At 62.2% G+C, this 16,249-nt stretch overlaps 1 protein-coding gene across 14 annotated transcripts in view; it reads right to left on the bottom strand.

The window, feature by feature from the left end:
• Nucleotides 1–1,770: 1,770 nt before the first annotated feature.
• The window catches only part of FBRSL1 (fibrosin like 1), an 89,931-nt gene continuing 75,452 nt past the window's right edge, over nt 1,771–16,249 (bottom strand). The window contains exons 7-20 of one of the 14 annotated variants that reach the window (XM_070515793.1): nt 13,283–13,577; nt 12,928–13,145; nt 12,161–12,229; nt 11,777–11,991; nt 10,941–10,991; nt 10,665–10,760; nt 9,800–9,868; nt 9,626–9,655; nt 9,339–9,407; nt 8,026–8,155; nt 6,150–6,227; nt 5,879–5,962; nt 5,385–5,592; nt 1,771–3,791 (exon numbers count right to left, since the gene is read on the bottom strand). In XM_070515793.1, the coding sequence (XP_070371894.1) occupies nt 2,939–3,791; nt 5,385–5,592; nt 5,879–5,962; nt 6,150–6,227; nt 8,026–8,155; nt 9,339–9,407; nt 9,626–9,655; nt 9,800–9,868; nt 10,665–10,760; nt 10,941–10,991; nt 11,777–11,991; nt 12,161–12,229; nt 12,928–13,145; nt 13,283–13,577 (2,465 nt within the window). In that variant the 3' untranslated portion in view covers nt 1,771–2,938. Of the gene's footprint in view, nt 3,792–5,384; nt 5,593–5,878; nt 5,963–6,149; nt 6,228–8,025; nt 8,159–9,338; nt 9,411–9,625; nt 9,656–9,799; nt 9,869–10,664; nt 10,761–10,940; nt 10,992–11,776; nt 12,230–12,927; nt 13,146–13,282; nt 13,578–16,249 lie in introns of all 14 variants that reach the window. The other 13 variants (XM_070515792.1, XM_070515791.1, XM_044776121.2 and 10 more) reach the window with 13 other exon arrangements.

Genomic DNA, 16,249 nt, shown 5'->3' on the forward strand with positions numbered 1-16,249 from the left:
CCAGGGGGCAGAATTCTACTATGAGTTTTGCTCCATCATAGGTCATCCCCCCCAAGGATGATACTCGACTAGATGTATGTCCCTTTGGACACAGATGATGTCCCTTTGGGATGGCCTGCCTCAGTGCAGGTACCCACACTCTCTCCTGCAGGTGACGTTCCATCAGGGGACTTTGCCTGGGACAGGGGCTGGAAGTACAGGCCTACTGCCCTCATCCCTGTGGTTCAGTGTAAACTGTGTCCTTTGGCTTTTAACTCAAATATTTCACTCCTTCACGTGATACCCCTGGACTCCCAGGTGGTCTTCGTCAAGTGAAGACCCTGAATTGTGTCCACCCTCCAATTATACCTATGGGTGAGTTCCCAGAGCCCCGGGGGCTGGTCGGGCCTCTGCTGCTCCTCACTGCCCTGCCCTGCCCTGCAGGGACCTGCAGTTGTGTGGGGTTTAGCCAGAGCCGGGCCATTGGTCCTCACACAGTCGCTGGCAGAACCCGGTGACAACCGAGTTGTCCCTGAAGATCCACGTGTAGGATCAGTTGAGATCAAGTTAAGACAAGGAAAAACCAAGACGTGCAAGTGGAAGCCACAGTTGCAGCTCAGGCACAGAGGCGCGGCTGGGCCGACCCCATGAGAAGTAACCCTTGCGGAGAAGCCCCATGTGGCTGGTGGTCTAGGCCCCAGGACAATGACTGTGGGGCTTGCCCCTCCTGCCACACCAGAAGCTTCTTCCTGGGGATAAAGGGCACTCCCAACCCACTGTGGGCACTCGGTGGCGGTTTGCCATAAGCGCCAACAGTGGGCTCACAGACCCTTCTCAGGCTGAGGGCAGTTCCAGGCCCGGATGCTCACTCAACGAGACAAATCTAATCAGGATGCTATGTCAGGGGCCCCATTCTAAACTGTGGCCAGGGCCCGCACTAAACGCAGGCAGCCGTGGTCCTCACTGCACGGGTGGGTGCCCCTGCTCTTCTCCTCCGGAGGGTGGAGGTGGCCAGCTCTGCCCCGCCCCCTCCCTCCCTGAGCTCTCATTTCTCCAACAAAGGGTCACTTGGCTTTGCATGGTGCCAGGGGAGGATGGGCAAGGCTGGCCCTCCATTGGACGTGCACCCCCAGAGCCGACAACTGGGCAGAGAAAGAAGATGGGGCTGCACAGGCCTGGCAAACTCAGAGAACAAGTTCCACATAGAACACCCGGCAGGTGACGTGGCAGACGAGGGGCTGGGGATGATGGGACAAGAAACAGAGCTGAGGGGCTGGCACCGTGGCTGAGTGGTTAAGTTTGCGTGCTCTGCAGCAGGTGGCCCAGTGTTTCGTTGGTTCGAATCCTGGGCGCGGACATGGCACTGCTCATCAAACCACGCTGAGGCAGTGTCCCACAAGCCACAACTAGAAGGACCCACAACGAAGAATATACAACTATGTACCGGGGGGCTTTGTGGAGAAAAAGGAAAAAAGTAAAATCTTTAAGAAAAAAAAAAAGAAACAGAGCTGAGGGCAAGATGAAGCGCTGGGCAAGGGCCGGGATCGGAAGGAGTCTCAGCAGCAGGAAGAGCCCTGGGGGAGTGGGTCAGGGGAAGCTGCAGACGGGAAGACTAGAAACCAGCTCCAACGCTCCACTTCCAGGCAAGGGCACGGGCAACAGGGCTCTGCCCAAGGCCCTGGCCACCTGGCGGGGCGTCATGGCCCCAGGGGAGGAGCCGAGTGGGGCGGGGTGTCAGCCTGTGGAGCACGGCCCCCACCTGCCCAACGCCACACAAAACACTCGACCACCTTTCCATCCAGAACCAAGGCTGTATTTATCGTCATTGACAAGAGAACAGAAAGTTTAAAATGCCGAGGGCCACAGTGGACACGGGGGTTGGAAACACAGACCTGAACTGACAAGGCTCGGAAGCGGGGCAGACACAGGTGTGGACATCAGGAAACAAAAGGGACGTTGATGGCAGGACACGGTGATGCCTGTGAGGTTCTGAAAGCAAAATCAAAACCAAAAGGAAATTGTGCCGAAGCTTCCGCTGGTGGAGGAACTGAGACGGCCATGCCGACGCCGGCAGAGGAGAAAGCAGGTGAAGGCGCTGGGTTTGTCACCAGCTTTAGACTCTTCACTTCTGAAATTCTGCTTGTCTGGCACAGAACCCAAGAACACTGCACGATCCGCATGAGGGTCCACACAAGTGTCCCTGCGGCCAGAGCCGGCCAGTCCCGAGCCGGTGCCCCTGGAGCTGGGGAGCCGGCAGGCAGGGGTCTGCTCTGTGGCGTCCTGCCTCCCCGGACAGCCCCCAGGCGGCCGGTGGCTTGCATAGTTGAAGGATCGTTGCTGCAGTTAAACTGGGAGGGCTTCCAACTGACAGCGAGGGAGTCTTTCGTGACCACGTTAAACAAACAACCACAGGGGCTTCTAGAAACTGTTTTTTATAAAGTCTACCTAGGTTAAGAATTTAATAACGTCATATATTTATATTAACAGACTATTTACACTTATTTCACTTTTTTTAAAAACAAACTGAAAAAGAAATTCTCTTACACTTCTGCATAATAAGGCCAAAAAAAGTTTTGTACATTACTATTAATGATTATTTTAATATATATCTGTAGCTTCGGTTCCAAGTACCACGGGAGGGCCAGGGCCGGGCCTGAGTGGGGCCTCACAGTGCGTTGGACAAAATGACCGTTTTTTCTCCATAAATAAGACAAAAAAACTCCTGGCGCTCTGGAGAGGGATCAGAGGCCGTTAAGTCACAAACCCGAACTAAAAATAAAAAAGCAAAAGTTTCTTTTTTGTCTAAAGAGCACAAAATTGAAAAAAATACAAATCTATTAAAAACGCTCTCACCTGTGGGAGAAAATGTACAAACTTCAGTTTTCTTCCGACAGCCTAACCTCAAGCTCGGAAAACACAAGCGCCCCCGGACCTGCCGCCGGCTGTGCTTGGGGCGGGACTACCGCGCCTCCACCTCCGGCGGGTTGCGGGACGGCGAGTAGTCGCGCGCCTCGCCGGGCCCATGGCCCCCGAGAGGCGTAGTCCTGCTCCGCGGCGGCGGCCCGGGGGGCGTGGGGGGCGCGCCCGCGGCCACCAGGGGGGGCGGCGCGCCGAGCGCGGCGGCGGCGGGCGGGGTCCGCGCCAGGAGCCCGTTGTGCAGCGCGGCGGCGGCGGGCCCGAGGCGCGGGTAGTGCAGGGCGCCCAGCGCGGGCAGGAGCGTGACGCCGTCCAGGTGCGCGGCCCGCGCGCGCTCCAGCTCCTCGCGGCGCGCCTCCCGCAGGCGCTCGGGGCTGTAGTCGTGCGGCTCGCGGTCGCGGTAGGGGCGCTCGGGGGGCTCGAGGAGGGTGGCGGGGCCCGGGGGTGGGGCGCCGGTGGGCCCAGCGCGGCGCGGCAGCTCCAGGCCGCGGTAGGCGTCGCGCAGCGGCTCCCACGCGAAGCCCAGGCGCTCGCGGCCCGCGGGGCCCGGGCCGAGCTGCAGGGGCGCAGGGGGCGCGCGCGGGCGCTCGGGCGCGGGGTGCAGGCTGCCCGCCGGGGGCTCGGGCGCATCACCGTCCTCCCTGCACTCCTCCTTGACCTTCACGTCGCCCAGGGACGCCTTGATGTAGGGCGACGGCGGCCGCGCGACCAGCTTGGCGCCATCCTCCTTGGCCGGAGAGCGGCTGTCCTTGACGCGGGGCTCGGCCTCGCGCTCCGTGGGGACCCCTGGCCGGCTCGGCTCGCCCTGGCCGCGGAGCAGGAGACTGCTGACCGGGTGGCCCACGGGGGCTGCAGGCGACGCCCGGCTCAGCAGGCGCGTCTTCTCCAAGAGGTCCCTGGGAGCAACAGACAGACACCCCCATCAGCCTAGGAGAAGGATGTCACCCTCTGTGACAGGACACCCCGAAGCAAGCTGTTTGCTACCAAGTTCCCACCTCAGCACAGCGGGGCCATCGCCTAGGGCTGTGTGTGGGGGTCCCTCAGCACCCGAGTTCTTGCAGAATTGCTAGCAGCACACAGTGATGGCAAACCCGCACCCCCTCGAAGGAATCTCAACACCCACAGGCTCCCTCTCCTCATAAACCCGGAAACCAACTTTGCAGCAGAACCCAGGAGCTCTCCATGCCAACCCAGGCCACCGAATCTCTGAACCAGGACAGACCCTCAGCCAGGAACTTAGGGGAGTTCTCCGCCCAGGCCCCAAATCTACCCGAGGGCCGGGGGATCCTGGAATCCCTTCCTTGTCAAGTGTGGGCAGCCCGGCGGGGGTGGACCACAGCTCTACCTGCCCCATCACAGTCCTGCTGTCATCCCCCAGGGCTGGTTGTACACTGTGGCCTCAGCTGGGAACCCCCCCCAAAAGGGGCTGTGCCAGCTGCGAAGGTCAGGCCCGAGGCACTGGTTGCTTTTCCCCTCGCAGCCCCCAGGTGCCCCTGCCCCCCTGCCCTTGGAACCCCCTTGCTGCACCTGGCTACCACCCTACAGAATCTCAGCCCCTTGACCCTCTGCAATGACAGTGCTGCCTCCAGGACGTCCGCAGGCCCTGGGCTGTTTCCCGGTGTCCTTCCTCGGTCTTGTGACATATGTCCCCGCCGTTTTCTTTGCTAACTTGAGGTGGCACTCTCGCCTCACCCTCCCATCTCTGCGTGTGCACTCCCATGCCCAGCAGTGCCTGGCACACTGCAACGCCCCCCCAGTGAGATGCCCCAGACTCAGGATTCTGGGGAAAAGTCAGGGGAGAGGGTCTGGCAGAGACTGGCCGGAAGCCTTCCTCTGCTCCTGTCCACACAGCCAGCCACAACTCCTCAGGGCCCCCAGGTCCTAGACTCAGCCACTGACTTTGGAACATGACTCCTACCTCCGCTGCCCCACCTAGCCTAGCTGCCCCCATGGGCAGACAAGCTTGGCTCCTGCCCTCTAGGCAAAGGGGCATCCTACAAATGCCCCTCCCAGGCCCGGGCCCCCTGGCTCAGCAGCCCCCACCTGGATGGTCCAGCCCCCTCCCACATGCAGTAGTGTCCCCTGCCCACCCAGAGCCAGGGGTGAATCAGAAGCCTTCACTGGTCTGCTGACTAAGCTCCTCCAGAGGTCCCACTGTGGTCCACACACTGTTGTCCCTGTGCTGCCCCACGAGCGGGGGAAACAACTCCCCATGGCTCCTGCCCAGATCCTGCCCCATCAGAGGTCCTCCATGGGGGCAGGGTTGGGGTGCTTGCTGTGGGGGTCCTCTTTCTCTTGGCCTTTCCCCACCCCGAGGGTGCAGCCTTCACCTCCCTCCCAATGAGGGAGGTCTTAGGGCAGAGCCTAGTTTGACCCACATGCCCTACAGCTCTGCAGGAAACTGGGTGGGGACTGAGATGCTGGGAGGGTCAGAAGTGGAGACGGGGGAGGGGAGGGGGCACAAGAGGAGGGGGACAATGAATACTCACCGCTCTCGCTCCTCCCGGCACTTGTCTGGCTCTCGGTCGTGGTTGGTCAGAGCTGAGACCCGCTCGGCGTCTGCGGTCTTGGGCCATGGTGGTGGTGGTGTAGGGAAGGAGGGCGGTGCACGGTGCAGCCGGTTCCAGGCCTCATGGGGGCTGGGCAGGCCATGCAGCGTGGAGCCCTCCTTGGGGGCAAAGAGGCTGCCGCCAGGAGCTGGGGGGGGTGGGGGCGTGAGGCCAGTCCGCTGCCCACCCGCACCGAGTGTCCCCGCCGAACCGCAGGGCTGCTAGGGAAAAGGACAGTTCCCGGACCCCAGGCTGGTGCTGTGAAGAGGTGTTCCCCGGGGAGGGGGTGAGGCGGATGGCCGATCGGCACAGGAGCAGCCCCAGACTGCATGTGTGTGGACGTGCGTGCATGCACGCGCGTGTGGGGAGGATGCGTGTGTGCAGGAAGGGTGTGCACGCGTGTGCACGGAAAGCAGGTGCCGGCGGTCACTCACTCAGTGCATGGCTGCCCAGGCCTCCGAAGGCGTTGCTGCCCAGGCTCCCAAGGCCCCCAAAGGTGCCTGATCTGCTGAAAGGGTCTGTGGGGGCAGCCAGGACTCAGAGGTCTGTGTGGCTCCCACCAGGGCTCCCACCTGCACACGGGCCCTCCTCTGTGGCTCCAGAACCTGGCAGATGCCACCAATACAATTCCCACCCACCTATGTCCCTAGAGCCCCGAGGTCTGCAGAGGCCAGCCAGACCCCACGGACCTCAGGTGGCACCTACCTGTCAGGTGACCAGTGGGCAGGAAGCTGCCAGGATGGGCTGAGGGTCCAAATGGGTTGGTGGTGGGATGGGCAGCACCTGTGGGGGGCAGGTTGGTGGAGGCCCAAGTGCACCTGGAGCCACCTGTCTGTGGCTCGTTCCCAGGGTGGAGGCACCCCAGCTTCCTCTGGGAACCACTACTTCCATTGAAGCGCGTGACCAGGTAGGAATAGGTTTGGTCTCTTCCCTGGAATCTGGAGGACCCCAGGGGAGCAGGGATGGAGGAGGCAGTGATGGCAGTGGAGCCCCAGAGGAAAGAGGGCAGAAAGAGAAACGGTCTGAGACAGCCTTCACGAGCTGCTTCCGAAGCCAGTGATCCCGGAGTTTCCACCAGACAGCTAGTGAACGATCCTGGCTGCTCAGCAGTGGGTGGGGTCTTTGCTCCTGATGGGCACTGGCTTGAGCAGCTTCTCCTGTGGTGCCCCCCAGCTGCAGCCACAGCCCACAAGTGTTGCCACAGCATCAGCCTTGTCACCCCATCTGTGGTCCTGCCTGGCTCCCCCGACACCCCAGAACTGAACAGGTGAAAGGGGCATTGGCCTTGGGAAGGGGCTGTGGGGTGAGGAGCAGGCCCTGCCATGTGGGGTTGGGCAGGCGCCCTCTAATCTCAAGGACAGGTTTCTGCTAAGACCTGTGACGTGGGCACCCCCTCACATCTCTCCAGCTCCCTCCATCTTTGGGGACCCCAACAATGGCGCATTCACAGCCTCCTGCTGGGGGCCCCCAGAGGTGAACTTCTCCACTGTGGACACATGCACTTTCCAATCTCCACGGAGCTCTCGACTAGAAAGTTAACCACGTCTGAATGACTCAGAAGTTGAAGATATCAAACCAGAGATGTGATAACAGCTGCCCTGGAGCTGATGGAGACAGCCTGTCAGTGGGAAATGGTTGCCTTAAAAGGCACATGCTGTAAGGAGAGGCCAATGAGCTGCCATTCAAGGAGTCATGAAGATGGGCAGGCAAACAGGCAGCCAGAGGAGGAGGGGGGCGGGCGGAGCCCAGCCGAGGGTTCACAGGCACAGGGCCCAGGCCGGGTGGGGCAAGTCCCGGGGGAGGGGGATGGCAGAGGCAGAGCAGGACAGGCCGTGGGGGGAGCTCAGGCTCCGTGTGGCACCAAGGGCATGAGGCTGCAGCCTGGGCTCCACACTGAGCACATATCCCACAGGCTCCAGCCTAATTAGACTGCTGGCTGCCACCCTCTGCCTGGACTGGGGTCTGGAGGCCATCAGGGCATTGGGCCGGGGGCTGGGAAGAGCCACTGTGCTTGTGAGGCCAGCCCGGTGACCCCGTCCATGCCTGTCACTCCAGCATGGTGGTGGGCCTACATGAAAATGGAGCGGGGAGTAGAGGGGGGGCAGTGGCGAGGGGACAGTCAGGGTGGCTCGCTCTCTCAGCCGTGAGGGTGGTTTATCCTGGGAGTGCTACTAGTGAGTCCTCCAACCTCGGGGTGCTCCTGGGAACCCCGACACAGCAAGACTGTGGTGTGTCTGCAGTGGGGGATGAGCATGGGGCCGTGGGAGCAGCTTCCTGCCATTCCGAGAAAAGCCCAAAGCCTCCCTGGGAGGGAGCAGGGCTGCATGACGGGCAGCACAGGCCTCGCAGGCCGGGGAGGACATCAGTGTGAAACCCGGGAGAGGACGGAGCGCCCAGAGGGCACACGCATGGCTCGGGTGAGCCCCGGGAAGCGTGTGCAAGGATAAGGGGAGGACAGCAGAACTGATGAGTTACAGCAGTGAAAGGAAAACGCTGCTGTGTCAGAGGGAGAAGGAGAGGTCACTCTGCCCACTGGGCAGCCCCTCCTTGCAGCGCGGACGGCTGCTTCCTGGAGCCTTACCCGAGGCGGAGAGGAGGGGCCGGGCCAGGTCCTGCGGGTAGTGGAACCCGGCAAACACACCCGGGGCAGGGGGTCTGCTGAACAAGTCCAGCTTGGCGGCCACCTCCAGCTTGTGGGGGTCCAGCTGCATCTGCTGAGAGGGACAGAGTGTGTCCAGGGGCTGCCTCTATCCTACGATGGCCTGAGCCCGCGGCCCACAGAGTCGCAGTGCCCACGAACCCCCAGGTGCCATCTTGCCTGCTCTCGGGCACATAGAGGGGGTGAGGGACAGTAGACTTGTCCCAGTGATGTCCCCTGCCTCAGGGGACCAACCATCGTCACAGCCTGTGGTGCTAACACAGGTTACACTTGAGGTGTTTCCTTTTCATGTGGTCTGCTGCTGCATTTTACACTTAAAGCACATCTCAATTTGGACATTACACTCTCATCAGGAATAGTTTGTGTTTGGATTTTGTAAACTTGAGTTAAAAAAGTAAATTCACATACCCAAGTTGTTGCAAATATGCTACGAGTTTTCCAACGACTGAATTTAGCATCAGTATTAAAATTTAAACTTACTAAAATTAAACTAAAAAGCCTGTCCCTCAGTTGTGACAGCTTCATGAGGCAGGGGACCCGGCTGCGTCCTCCCTCTGCTCCTGCTGCACAGTCTGCAGCAGGGGTGCCTCCATGAGCAGTGACGGTGGAGGGGCCACCCGTATGAGGACAGTCCCTCTGCCTTCCAGGGGCCCCACCCCAGCATCTTCACATCGAAATGCAGTGTTTCATTACAAACCCCTTTCGTTTGGCTTGTCCTTGTAGCATGTTTAGCACATCATGATTTTAAAGGTGTGTGTGGAGGTGACGTGTTACCCGATTGAGATGCACTAAAGGGCGTTAGATAGGAACCCTTCTGTGACGTGGGGCTGGGTCCCAGGGGGCCGAGGCTGCCATTTGCCCTGGCCCTCACCCACCCTGCCCTTGCTCAGCCCCCAGCCCGCTGTCCCCGACCTCCATAGCTGCCTCTTCCCTGTGTCATCGGAGTCACCCTGCAGGGAGGCTCCACCGTGGCCAGGGCACCTGCCACCACTGTGCTGGGACAGGGGACGGTCTTGCAGTTCCTCCCAAACCCCCACCCGGTCATCCAGGTGCTGACCTGGTGACCCCTGCCTCTCCACCGTGGGAAATGACCTCAGTTCTCTGCCCCTGCCATCCTGCCTGCTCCCCTTAACTACCCCTCACAGCCAGCTCAGTGCCCAGGCAAGGGGCACGGGGCAGATGTGTGAGGACTCTGGACACACGTGCAGGTGCGTGGAGCTGTGACTCGTGCTCACCTTCATCTTCTGCTGATGGTGGTAGATCTGCCAGGCGATCTGCACATGGACGGCACACCACTTCCCCGGCTTCTGCGACAGGATGGGCGACACGCTCAGCCGTGTGACCGGGGCCTCCTCGCTGCTCCCTCCTCATCACCCCAGATCCCTGCTGTCGCGGGGCACCCCCGGCCACCGTGGGGCACTTGTCTTCCACAGCCAAGGGCTCTCCCTTCCTCCCAAGATGTACTTACACGTGCACACACGCGCACACCCTCGTGTGCACAGACGCATGCACACACACTCACCCTGACCGCTGTCCGGTACGGGTCGGACACCTGTCATCGACAGAGGAAACATTAGGTCCAGGCTCTGCTGGGGGACGAACCGCGGGGTGGGTGAGGACATGCCTACATGGCCTCCACTGGGGGGCTGGCCAGGATGCTCCCAGGGAGGGAGGAATGGGCACCACTGTCACCTACCCCAGGGGCTTTCTGGAGGAGGGTGTGAACAGCACTGGCCCGGCCTGTTATCTCGATTGGGTTTGAAGTCTGAGGGGAGAGAGTTACAGGGAGTGAAACAACTGAGGAGACCCCAGGCCCAGGTAGCAGGAGACCCCCGAGGTGCCCATGCCCTCCTTGCTCTGCCTATGGGGCCCTGCATGCTGCCACCCACGGGCAGCCTGGCTTCCTACCACATTTTCAGTTCAGGGGTTTCTGCAACGGTTGGAATAAAAGGCTCTCGACACTGATGCACCTGGGCCAACGGCCAAGGCAGCTCTCCTTCAGGGAAGGTGAGCAGAGTAAGCCCGGTTTCCTGGCGTGGGGCCTGAGGTGGGGTGCTTCCTGCCTCAGCCCCCTGCAGTATGGATGGCCCTGTGTTGGCCACCTTACTCAGACCTTCCCTCTACAGTGCTCCTTCTGCCCCAAGCTGGAGCGGTCCCGGCGGAGGGTGACTGTGCATGAAGCATGGCCCTGGTGGCCCCTGGTGTACAGAAAGCCTGCCCCACCCTGCCCTGCCCAATTTCTGTCTAGTCTGAGAGCCCCGCAGAGGGTCATGGTGTTCTATATTGAGGCTGAGGCTGCTCGGGGGTACACGTGTCCACAGGGTCCTCTGCATACTGCCACTCCACTCCTGGGGATGCCTCGTTTGGAGCCCCCAGCCCCCTCCCACTGTGGGTACAGACAGACACAGCCCACTTGGCCTGGGTGCTCCCACCAGCACCTGGGTCACGACAGGTACAACAGCAGGGCGAGGGGGCAGAGCTGCTCCTGGAGACCAAGGATTGGGGGCCAGTCCTACAGCAACCCACCCCCTCCCCCCACCACACCAGGGAGCAGCCAGTACCTTGGGTTGAAAAGCACCCTGCAGGGACCCAAAGGGGCCTGGGTGTGGGAGCAGGGTGGGCAGTCCTGGGATGGCAGGAGGGAAGGACGGGAAAAACTGTAAGAGAAGGAGGGAGGAGTGTTCCAGGGCCTGGCCAGTGCTTGACATCCTGGGCAGGGAGGCAACATGGACAAGGCCTCCCTCCGGGCCAGTGCACCCTCCTCTCTGCCCTGCCACCCCAGCCCGCTTGGAGAGCCCACGGCAGACCAGCAGGAGCCTGGGCACAGAGACACTCACGTTGGAATGTCGGAAGTAGGGGCTATCCAGCTTGGGTGCATACTTGTCAAACTGGAAGGAAGAAACTGAGAGTGAGGCCTCCCCCACAGGTGACACCCTTCACTGGGCCCAGCACCCGCCCACCCCGGCTGGGCCGGGTGGTGGCCATGATGGCCATCCTGCCTCTTGAGGCCGTGGGCCTGCAGCCAGCCATCCCCCAGGCTCCCTGAGGGCGCTGGCTCCCGGCTCTGCACATGCCCTGCACACGCCCTAGGGGGCCCAGGTTCTCACACTGGGTGCAGCCCCTCCTCCTTCTGATGGCCCCACGACGGGAGGTGCAGACTCGCCCAACTGAGTGGTCTGCTTGTGTTGGCTGAGACCCAGGAGGAAGGCGCCACAGCCATGATGGGGGGCATGGAGCCCAGGGCTAGTGGCCAAGCTTTGGACACACCCAAGCCACCGACAAACTGGCAGGTCTCAAAGCGAAGCCTGGTGGGAAAGGACTCTACCCCACACAGCAGTTGGCTCATAAGTTCCTCCGTGGGCCCCAGGAACCCTCTTAGTCCTGTCTGGGCTTCCAGACCTGCTGTCCTGCTGCAAACCTAGACGTTGAGGGCCCCATGTGGGTGCAACTGGCCCTAAGGCCATGTCCTACATGTGTGGACACAGGGCACTTGCCGAAGCCCAGGAGAATGGCCCAGGACCCAGAGGGGACCAGAGGGAGGGGCTGCACGGACAGACAGACAGAGAGGGACGGTGTCAGCCTGCGTGCGTGCAGAGAGCGTCTGCGTGTGCCTGTTGCGGGTCCCGCTGCCCGGGCCACCCCCGCCCGCCCGCCGGCACAGGGGCCTACGCACCGGCGGGGGTGCGGCGGGCGGCAGGAGCGGCGTCGGGGACAGCCCCGCGGGGAAGGGGGCGAATGTGTGTTGGTGCTGGTGTGTGTGCTGGTGTGTGTGTTGGTGCTGGTGGAATTCCGCCCGCAGCAGAGCCCCCGGGCCCAGGGGCGCGCAGGGCCGCTCGGCGCTCTGGACCAGAAAGCGCGCGTTCAGCTCTTGCCTGAGCAGCTCGCGATCTACAAGAGAAAAGAGAGAGAGACAGAGAGACACGTCGGCCGCGGGCTCCCGGCGGGGCGAGGCGGATAGTCACCTGGCACTCCCGGGTTCGGCAGGCCAAGCCGTGGTGGCCGCTCGCTAGGTGCGGGCCCAGGGGTGGAGGTAAGAGAGGTGCCTGTGACCAAGTACCAATCAGAATCCCCGAATGAGGCTGGCAATACATGATTGGCTGGCTGAATGAGATCAACAGGCTGGCATCTAAAGGCAAGAGAGAACACGGTGAGCCACCGGGAGCCCCGAGACAGGCCCGCAGGGGAGCCCTGCCCTGCCTGGCTGCCGCCCGTCCCAGCCACCAGTGTCCCGGTCCCATCCCGGGGCACCAAGCTGCCCCCAACCCGGGCTGGGCTGACAAAATTCTAGGAAGAATTTGCAGACCCACAGAGAAATCCTTACTGACCTAAAATTTGACCCTGACAGAGCACCTGTGGGAACCAAGTGGAGGAGGAGGCCAGTGTTCACCTGGGACTCCGCTACTCCACCATTCTGCCCTAGAGGCCCCCAGCAGGCCTAGGAATGAGGGATGAAGAGAGGCGGCAGGCCTGGGGGCCCTGGTTGCCATGCCTATGGAGTCACTCTGGGCTTCACCCCCCCAGGTGTGTGACCAAGCCTGGCAAGGGCTCAGGAGGGAGCAAGACCTGTCTGTGTGTTTGTGTACACCTGTGTGCACCTGCGTGTGCATGACCGAGGTCCGGGCAGGAAGCTTCCTCTGCAGAAGACAGTGAGACCCCTGGGAAAAGTGGCCTGCAGGGGCCACAGGGGCACTGCCACCTGGCCCGTGGGTTCCAGAGCAGGTGGACGGCATATGTGCCTTGGAGGCCAGCACACCTCCCCAGGGGCTGCGTCCCTTCCACCTGCCCAGGGCTGAGGATGATGGGGTGCACGGTGCCAGGACCTACCGGCAGGGTGTCCTGGGATGACCAGGCTGTTGGCCGGCAGTGCCGGGGGCGGGGGCAGTGTCGGGGGGGCGGCGAACATGGCCGCGTGGTGCTGGTGCTGGGCCTGCGAGCGGAGCGCCAAGTGTGAGGTAGAGAGGTGGGGGCCTGGCCCGTGAGGCGACAGAGACGCGTGCTTGGCGAGCCCGAGGCTGGCGCCGCTGCTGCCGCTGCTGCTCCTGCTGCAGGGATGGGGGGCGCTCAGTGCCCGCCGGCTGCACGCCCCACCCCACCTGAGGGATCCCACCCCTTCCCAGGACGGCCTCTGGACTCCTCATCCCCCGCCCCCCGCCTTGGGCCCCGCCCCCCGCACACCCACCTGAGGGTGTGCAGGCCGTTGTGCGCAGGCGCGCCGGGGCAGGGGCCCGGGAAGGCGCCCAGGGGCAGAGGCACGTGCGTCGGGAGCGGGGCCCGGGGCTGCGAGGGCGCGGGCGGCAACGGCGGGGTGAGGCGGGGCGGGCCGGGGGCCTCCTTCTTGACCGGCGGGCTGGCCCGGGGGCTGCGCGCGGGGGGCGGGAAGGGGGGCTCGGTGCTCAGCTCGCGGCTGCGCTCCAGGCCCGAGACCTTGGGTGCCACGCCGGCCTTGGCCGCGGACTTCTCGCCCGGTGTGGGGCCTGCGGGGAGAGGGGCCGGTGAGCCGGGGGCCCTGTGCTCACCCCTTGAAACCGTCCACCACCTGTGAGGAGGCCCGTCGTCGCCCCAGTTTCAAACAGCGAGGCCACGGCCAAGGCCAAGCCCCCCACCGCCCACTCCACCGGGTAGGGGTCAGGGCTACTGCTGGGGCCTGCTGGGCTCCTCTCACGCTCCTCCGGTGGAGGCCCCAGCCCCAGGGAGGGCCACCCTCGAGGGCCCACGGCCAGGCAGCGCGACACCCACGGCAATCCCAGTGGGGCTAAGGCCCCACTTTACAAACCGGGAGACGGGGCTGCGTCAGGGAGTGGGCCTGCTCTGCCCATGGACATGCTCGTCCGCCCTTGACAGAGCACTCGTGCCAGGGGTCCGCTCTTTCTGCAAAGACCCAGGTGACCCGTGGCCTAAGCCCCCTTTGGGCCTATGCCCTAAGGGGAGACTTTCTGGGTGGCTGGCTTCACCCTCACTGCCATTGCCCTGTTCTCACCCCTTTAATTACCTGCCCAGGCTGGCTGGCCAGCGCCTCTGCTCCCCTCGGAGCTTTGGGCCTGCACTCAGGCTATGACCTCAAGCTCTTGCCTGCTTCTTCCAAACCATCCTTTCTGTGGCCACAAGCAGAGTATCGGGTCGGTTGTGTGCCCGGGGCCAGGGGGATGAGAAATATCCGAGGCAGGCCAGAGGGAGACCACATGCTGGAGGAGGTGCCCCCACAGTCTCAGTGCTTTGCCTTGTGGGGAGGATGTCCCCATTTCCCAGGAGGAGCGGGAATCTAGGGTGCTGAGCACAGCTGCCCCATGCAGGCTGCTGGCAGACCCTGCTTCCTCCTTGAGGCCTGGGGGCCCGTGTGGGTGACTGGACACAGCCTTCCCTGCGGCCGCCATAGGGCCGTGACCAGGCAGGCGGTGACACCGTAAGGAGGTCTGTGGAGGCCTCTGGGAAGACCTTCCTGGTAAATGCAGGTGGCAGGAAGCGGCCCCTTCTGCTTCCTCAGACGCATCCCTCTGCTACCTTGTCTGTCTGCTCAGGGACAGACCTAGGGAGGAGGCCACCACCACCACCACTGCAATGAGGACAGGGAGCTAGGGCCGATGGGTTTAGCCCGGTGGCTCATGGCTGCCCAGAGATGCTGGTCCCCTGCTCCTGTCTCTCCCACAGCTCCACGCCATCCCCTTGCAGAGGAAGAGCAGCCACTTGGCTGGAATGAGTGCAGACCTGGACACGACCCCACATGTGCCACCAATGACCTGGTCCTCCTGGAACCTTGTAGAACCTCCTGGAATGTCAGTCCCTCACTAGGAAAGCATGAGCAATGCATCTCTCTGGGCGCTTCAAAGCCTTGGCTGGTTCCCTGAGCCCTGCCCACACGGGTGAGCAGACCCTGGCAGTGGGCTGAACTGTGCCAAAGATACATCCAAATTGTGACCCCTGGTACCTGCAAATGTGAGCTTATTTGGAAAAAGGGTCTTTGCAGATGTAGTCAAGCTAAGAATCTTGAGATGACATCAGCTTGGGATAGGGTGGGCCCTAAGTGTCCTTGTAAGAGACAGAAGAAGGAAAGTGTCGTGACAATGGATACAGAGATGGGAGGGATACAGCCACAAGCCCAGGGACGCCCAGGTTTGCAGGCAACACCAGAAGCTGGAGGAGGGAGGAAGGCTCCTCCCCTAGAGCCTTCGGAGGGAGTGTGGCCCTGCCCCCACCGTGATTCAGCCTAGGGCCTCCAGACCCTGAGAGGATAGATAGCTGTCTGCTGAAACTGATACAGCCCTGCAGAAATGCTGTCTGAACGCCGGCTAAGCGGCCTCTCTCCTAGGACCTGTCCCCTGTGTCTCCTACCCCGACTCTATCCAGTGGGCGTCCGTTTTGCTGCAGTGCTCTGATGTGAGGAAGGGGCTTCTCGAGTTGAAGGCATGTAGAGGCCAGACCCGGCTCCCAGGCCAGCGGGACTGTCACTGCAGACACCCCCGCATGTGCTGCAAGGCCTGTCGATCCAGTCACATCCAGATGCAGCCTTCCAAACAAAAGGGCTAGTGACGCCCCCTCTAGGCCACGCCACGATGGACAGTCTAGGTCACAAAGGCCTGGCCTTGGGTGGGACTAACACAGGGCCATCCACTCTCCAGAGGAGTGCTGTCCAAGAGAGCTTTTTAGGGTGATGAAATGCCATGTGCCTGCGCTGTCCCATGCGGGGGTCACCGTGTACCTGTGCTGTTCCACGCACAGGTTACTGGCCAGGGGGCAGGGGTGGCTGAGGAGTCTAGTCCACTTCATTTCAATATTAACAGCCACACATACAGTGGCCGTGGGGGCCAGCCCACACTGTGGCATGGATGCTTCACAAACCACGAGCTGCTGGCTGTCCCCAGAGCACCTGACCCCATGAGCCTGGGGGGCCCAGGAACATGCAATCTTAACAGTCCCTAGGGGGTGTAGACCCCACTTTGTGAACCACTGCTCCAGAGCGCCCAGCTCCGGCTGGGACACTGGCCCCACTCCTGGCTTCCCCTGCTTTTCTTGTGGCTTTCTTGAGGGGCAGTCCCTCAGTGAACCACAGCACCTAACTCCTGCCTCAGGTTCTGTACCCAGAAGCCAACCCAAGACAGGGCCTAACCTGGGACCTGCCACTGACTTCAGGAGTGTCCTGTCCCTTCCTAGA

This window comes from Equus asinus, chromosome 8, assembly GCF_041296235.1.
Source record: "Equus asinus isolate D_3611 breed Donkey chromosome 8, EquAss-T2T_v2, whole genome shotgun sequence".
Classification (NCBI taxonomy): Eukaryota; Metazoa; Chordata; class Mammalia; order Perissodactyla; family Equidae; genus Equus; species Equus asinus.